The sequence below is a fragment of the Triticum urartu genome, chromosome 1A (genome assembly GCF_056163025.1).
Source record: "Triticum urartu cultivar PI428250 chromosome 1A, HENAU_Tu73, whole genome shotgun sequence".
In the NCBI taxonomy this organism is placed as follows: domain Eukaryota; kingdom Viridiplantae; phylum Streptophyta; class Magnoliopsida; order Poales; family Poaceae; genus Triticum; species Triticum urartu.
The window spans coordinates 162,931,031-162,937,433 of NC_141873.1; the positions used below are offsets into that span (position 1 = coordinate 162,931,031).

The 6,403-nt window shown below is 47.6% G+C and overlaps 1 protein-coding gene across 1 annotated transcript; it reads left to right on the forward strand.

Moving 5' to 3' along the window:
* Positions 1-5,142: 5,142 nt before the first annotated feature.
* On the forward strand, positions 5,143-5,980 carry LOC147990466 (uncharacterized). The gene is made up of 3 exons (XM_087528541.1): positions 5,143-5,362; positions 5,670-5,753; positions 5,862-5,980. The coding sequence occupies exons 1-3, from the start codon at positions 5,143-5,145 to the stop codon at positions 5,978-5,980; spliced, it is 423 nt and encodes a 140-aa protein (XP_087384667.1).
* Positions 5,981-6,403: the final 423 nt, after the last annotated feature.

The following is a 6,403-nucleotide window of genomic DNA, read 5'->3' on the forward strand; positions in this document are numbered from 1 at the left end:
ACACATTAACCAGCTAAGTCGCTTTCATGCTCAAAGCTTTAATTTCTAACTTGCGTTCGGTTCGACCAAGCATTATACTTTTTTGGAAAAAGTTGCTTCTAAAAAATTTCCTTGTCCAAACTTTATTTGTGACGCATAAATTCAAATACCCCGTTTACTTGGGGGCTTTCTTTATGAAGCTTTTCCTGTTGCATATAATTATACTTGTACGGCTTCGTTCCTTGTTCGTGTATTACGCCACAATATGCACCACATTGACTTAAGCGATTTGCAAGCTGGGTTGCCTCGCTCCTGTGTTTACCCCTACGTTCCCGATTGTTCGGCTAGGGAGTAAAGGGAGCACCTCTGCGATTGTCACGATTGGGTCACCCGAGCCGGACCTCAGACTGGGTGAAGCCAAAAGCTAGCGCTCTTATAGTTATTCAATGATGGTCGGCACATAACGGAACTCATGAGTACAAAAAATCTATTGCACAAGTCTCATAATAACAATGAGCACCGAAGAAAGGTATCGGTGGGGGTACTATTTTCTTCGAAGATGCTTCTTACTCTTCGCAGTAATATAGCATAAGTTCCCTGAGTGCGCTTTGTCTGTTACATCCTTATGGCCTGATTGCCTGGTTATTGGAAACACCGTCGATATTCTCGACCAATGGAGTACATAACACTTTTCGGTCCTTAACCAAAGAGGGAGAAGCCGACGGTCGGTTAAGACGCGTTTAAAGTTCGATTGAACATAGATATGATATAAGTACTTCGGTACATGCAATCATTCTTCTACCCAAGTCACTTGGGGGCTCTTAAGTTTATTTGAGCCGTTTTATAATAAGTGTTCTTCTTCTCAGTTGTTGCAAAGTTCTATTATTATTATTTATCACTCCTTTTTTCGACGCGAGTGTGTGGTCACTAGCCGGGGAGCCTAATTTCTCTCTCAAAGCCGCTAGAGTTTAGTTTGCTGAACTGGCCTAATGAGAAGTACTCTGCCCTCGGGATAGGAGGTTGAAGCCGTCTGACCCGCTCGAAGTCTTGAGATAGGATGTGTCATGTTAAAGGACGACAGAAGCACTTCTTTTTTCTAAGACCAATTTTCGGATTGGCACCGAACACTTGATCTTGTTCGGACGTCATGTTTTTACTGACGTTTCTTGGTTTTCCAAGCTTTTTGGCACTTTTAAACTATTTGTGCTTTTCCAGCATTAGTCTCGCAGTGCAACGCCGGACACCTTTAGGGATTCGGCAAAAACATTCTCAGATATTTCTATATATGCATCGGTTTCGAATTGTGTCTTCGGTCAATAGTTGGGTTGCCCGGCTCTTGCACTTGCTTCCTACGTTCCGTTTAGTTCGGCTAGGCGTGCAAAGGGAGAACCACTGCGATTGTGCTTCCAGCTCACATGGTTAAGCACCTTAGTGGAGAAAGCCGAAAACTGACTGTCACAATAAGCGTAAACTGGTCAGCTATCCGATGACTATGGAGGGCCATTCATAACATTGGCTGAAGTGTTTACGGCTTGACCTCGACTGTCGCCGAACACTACCGGGGGCTATTAACTGGCCTCCCAAACTAAATCCTCGATATTTTGCTCTTACATTCGAGCTGAGGTTTCATGATCATGCTTAGCATGACAACCCAAAGAAAGGAACCGATAGCGGGACTATTTTCTTTGGAATACATTTCTTCTGTTAAACAGTAATATAACATATCTCTCTGCGTACCTTTGTTTATAAAACCGTGTGGCCAGATTGCCTTTTTTGTCGTAAATCTTTACCCTCATAAAGGCTTTATAAAGTAGGACAAACACTCCTCGGCTACTGGCCAAGGAGGTGGAAGCCAATGGTCGGTCAACAAAGTTTTGTACAATGCGGATCCGAGCATTAATGACGTAAAGTACTTGGATACATAGAGTCATTACACATAATTTGTGATTTTACTATGGATATTGATCCTTAATTCGGCCACCCGTGCCCGCATTAAGGCTCGGGGGCTACTGGGCTTCGGGCTTATTATTTACAAATATTAAAGGGGCACATTGATCCCCTGATCTGGTGTTGCCACCCGACCAGTGTCTCGGGGGCTACTGCATTGCTTGTCCAATGCAGAAAATTTTATGTGCAATATAGTTTCCGAGGAGATTTTGATCCTCAGGTTGGTCGGCCGCACCCAACCTGAGTCTTGAGGACTGAGCACGCCGCTTTTGTGTCCCGAAGTATTCTGCCGAGCTAGGACTTGATCCTCAGGCCGATTTTGCAAATCAACCTGAGTCTCAGCGGCTACTGGGATCAGCGGTCTTATGTCATCCTTCATGTGCATCTCGGGTTTTAGACTGATACACACCTTGAGGGCTACTGGCTATATATCTCGGTAGAGAATAAATTGCACCAATAAAAAATATTGACAAAAAATCGGCCCATAGTCGGGGTGGTGCACCACCTCGGAAGCAGTCCGGCATAAAGCTTGGGCACTAGTGGCTGGCTCCATAGAGGGCATTTCCGGCATTAAGCTCGGCTAAACTCCTTCAACTTTTTTGAACCAAGGTGATATGACACCCGGATATAGTCCGGCATTGGAGCCTGGACACAGTCCGGCGTTGGAGCTCGGATATATTTCGGCGTTGGAGCTCGGATATACAGTCCGGCGTTGGAGCTCGGATACATAGTCCGACATTGGAGCTCGGATACATTCCGGCGCTAGAGCTGGGAAGCGGTCTGGCGTTGGTGCTCGGCTGCAAAAGATACCTCGAATGCAGTCCGGCGTTGGAGCTCGGACGTAAGAGGACCCTGCCTCCCGGGAACAACTTCAAACCCGTGGTGTGGCATAAAAATAAACAAGGCATTGATAAAGGCCGGAAACTTAAAAGGGCTCCTCGGATACCCGACGTGTAAACTCGTCGAATGCATTTCGGCGATCCTCAAGATCGAAGATAAAGAAGATTTGTTGAACCAGTTTTCAAGACCGGCAACCAAAGATGAAGAACAGTTCAGAAGAATCGAGGAGCGTCCCTAACTTGAAGACCGGTTCGGGGGGCTACTGACGGTGTCCTGGACTAGGGGGTACTCACCATGTCGTCTCCCGATCTATTAGATTGGGCCGAGGACCCCCGTGGCCGTATACTCATGGGCCAGTTCAGACGGTTACCGCATACAAGGAAGATTCCACAAGACTTGGCGATCAAGACAAGGACTTCTCCCCACCGACGTATTCGGCTAGGACTCTTGTTATCCTAGGCCTTCGGTGCATTATATAAACCGAGGCCAGGCTAGTCAATAGATATACAATATATACAACAATCATACCATAGGCTAGCTTCTAGGGTTTAGCCTCCTTGATCTCGTGGTAGATCTACTCTTGTACTACCCATATCATCAATATTAATCGAGCAGGACGTAGGGTTTTACCTCCATCAAGAGGGCCCGAACCTGGGTAAAACATTGTGTCCCTTGTCTCCTGTTACCATCCGCCTAGACGCACAGTTCGGGACCCCCTACCCGAGATCCGCCGGTTTTGACACCGACAACGACCAGTGGTGGCCCGAGGTGAGCCTCCTTCTCCTCACGAACTTTGCAATCCCATGCATTTTCTCTCCCTGCACTAGATCTGTACTCCCTCTTTTCTTGTTTTCCTACCTTAATGTTGCCGTCTCTGCCTTGTGAAACAGAGCCACACTCTGATGAAGCATTCACGCAGTTCATTGCGGCAGCAGGCCCGGGAAGCCGCTGCCATGCGGCTGCTGACCTCATACTCGATGCCACCCATGCCGACAACTGGAGCGGGAGCGGCGGCGAGGTGTGTTGCCAGAGGGACGCACATTCAGAGTTCGTACGCCCCGCAAAACCTCATCGGGGCGACCAGCAACTGGAGCAGTGAGCGCATGAACCTTCTTCGTAGAACTGGTTTGGGTGGGCTTCTTCAGCTTAGGCATGTCGAGAATGTTGATAGGCAGCGTGCACCCTGGCTCTTGTCGCGCATAGACCCCGACACTATGTTGCTAGATGCAGGAGATGATGTGTTTGTGCCAATAGATGCTCGCGCGTGTGCTAGAGTCCTAGGTTTGGAGGAAGGCGACATACGTATCCCGTTGGGTAAGCCACCGAGCAGGCCTGCAGTCTTGGCTAGGGTTCATGCTCTTCTTGGCACGGGTATAGCTAGATCAAGTAATGTTCCGGCGCAGAGGGTGTTAGCTATCCTAGAGGAGGCCATGGTTGGGGAGGTAGATGCTACAAGGGAACGGAAGCTGTTGGCGGCATACACAATGTATGCCGGTGCAGTCTTCCTAGCCCCGCGACCAGCCTCGGCTCGTGTTCCAGATGAGTTACTTCCTGTTGTTGAAAACCCAGACCGTATAGCCGAGTTTGACTTCTGTAACCTGGTTGTGGACGTCCTCCGTGAGGGTGCGAGGGAAATCAGGGAAGCGCTGCTGCACCACCCGAGTAATGTTGTGCTTCCAGGATGCCTCATGGTCCCCCTGGTGCGTACAAGTTTTACTTCTCCTGTACTACAACCAGCAAAAAAATTACTATCTGTTCTCATGTGTGATACTGCTTCTTTTGGCATGGTTGTCCTCTTTTGCAGTTGCTCTTCTTGGACGCCAAGGAGCATGGTGTTGACGCCCTTGAGAGCCTTCCTGGGCCACGAATCGCCATTTATGGATCTTCGCTGATGAAAACCATGCCGGCCAAGCACTTCCCGACTCATTTGTTCCTTGGCGGCATGCTTGCGGTAAGGGGAAAGTCATCTTGTGATGTGCTGAACATTTTTTTGTGGGAGTTTTCTTTTGCTAACAGAACGATGGATGTGCAGATTGGGGGCGACGAAGCAGCCCAAAACCCTTTGCCTCCGCCCCATGCTGCCCCAACATCGCCAGACTTGGGTGCTGGGTCATCCTCACACCCTGCTGATGGAGCAAGTGATGCTCGTCGTAGGCTCAACACGCAGGTAGTTCATATTCCACCCACCGTGCCTTGTTCCCCGTCTGCCAGTGATTGATGTGCTTGTGAAACTTATTTATCATGCGAGATTGGTTTCCCTGACTCTCACCTCGCCTTGATTGGATTTCCTTGACACAGATCACCCGCGCTGCGGCTGCGGCCTGGTCTCTGACTTTGGAAAGAACTAAGCTTGGTGATGATAAAGATTTAGAGTGCATGCAAGAATCATTCCGCATACTAGATCTCCAGAAGGAAGCAAAGATGGGGGAGATAGTGAACATGGCGAGCGAGCGACGCCAGAAAGAACTGGAAGAGATGCTTGACATGTTTGTGGCTGAAATATTGCACTTACTGTCATACGGCCCTGGTACAGATGGTGCAGAATGGTGGAGGAATGCTTCTGAGAGGTTCTTGTCGCTCCCTCCAGGGGATCAAGGTCTGTGATCTGTGGATTTTGTTCTAGTTTTTTCAATATCTGTGTTGCATCTTAGATAAAAATAGCTGCAAGTTTCCATTGCTGAAAAATATATTTCTTTTAGTGTGGTAGCAGGGTGACAGGGTGTTTGTAGAACTTTTCTTGTGCAATCTAAAACAGGGAAAAAGGGAATAAAAGAAAAATAAACAAAACATGCATGGTGCCATTTTGCTGACGAGCACAACAAATACTGTCAACACTTCCTATGACCAAGAAAATCGCCTTCCTCTGCATCCTAGTGATATTTCGCATCCTTGTTGTTTTGTAGGGAGAGAGGACATGGTTGCTATGGCACGCACAACAGCATCTGCTATACAGAGGACGACAATCAGCAACTTAAACATCCAGACAGGTTAGATGTTTTTGCCCTTCATTACCTGAATGAATTTCATTTCTATTTTGCAACATCGCATAGCTGGGCTGACCTGACACGACATTGGTGTTCTTCCTATTTCTCCAGGCGCACACATTGAGCAAGTGGTTGAGGAGTCGGGCATGGAAGGCAACAATGGCGAGCCGGGAGCACCTACTAGTGAGGGTACTATCTATGTACATCACCGGTCCCAGTTTTCGATATAAACTATTGGCATGGGGGGGGATGCAAGAATATTTATGGGAAAATACTAAAAAAATGCATATTTTGGGCTATGAAAATGATCATGCATGAGACATGAATGTTGGTTGTATTGCGTAACTTGACATCAACTCTGTGTGCTTTTGAACTGTATCCAGCGGCGCATGACGGACATGCTAATGCTGGGGTTGGCGTGGAAGCCGGCAATGGTGAGCCTGCATTGGTTTCAGTCGAAGGTGAACTTTCATCTAGATTTGCATCACATGTTGCCGCCATTTATAGATTGTTTAGATAGACAAAAATACGACCCGGCATTGATTCCTTGCCAGCTACAAGCAGATGGTGTCAATTGTATGTCCACGATATCCAACTTGAAGATGGTATCATGTAAAAAAACTGCCCAGATCGCATCTGGCCTTGTGATGTGC

What these genes read in the sequence shown, in the direction of transcription:
- LOC147990466 (XM_087528541.1), top strand. Translation starts at nt 5,143, where the DNA reads ATGCAAGAATCATTCCGCATACTAGATCTCCAGAAGGAAGCAAAGATG. An exon ending in GCTCCCTCCAGGGGATCAAG is followed by an intron (nt 5,363 to 5,669) that starts GTCTGTGATCTG and finishes GTTGTTTTGTAG; the next exon opens with GGAGAGAGGACATGGTTGCT. An exon ending in CAACTTAAACATCCAGACAG is followed by an intron (nt 5,754 to 5,861) that starts GTTAGATGTTTT and finishes CTATTTCTCCAG; the next exon opens with GCGCACACATTGAGCAAGTG.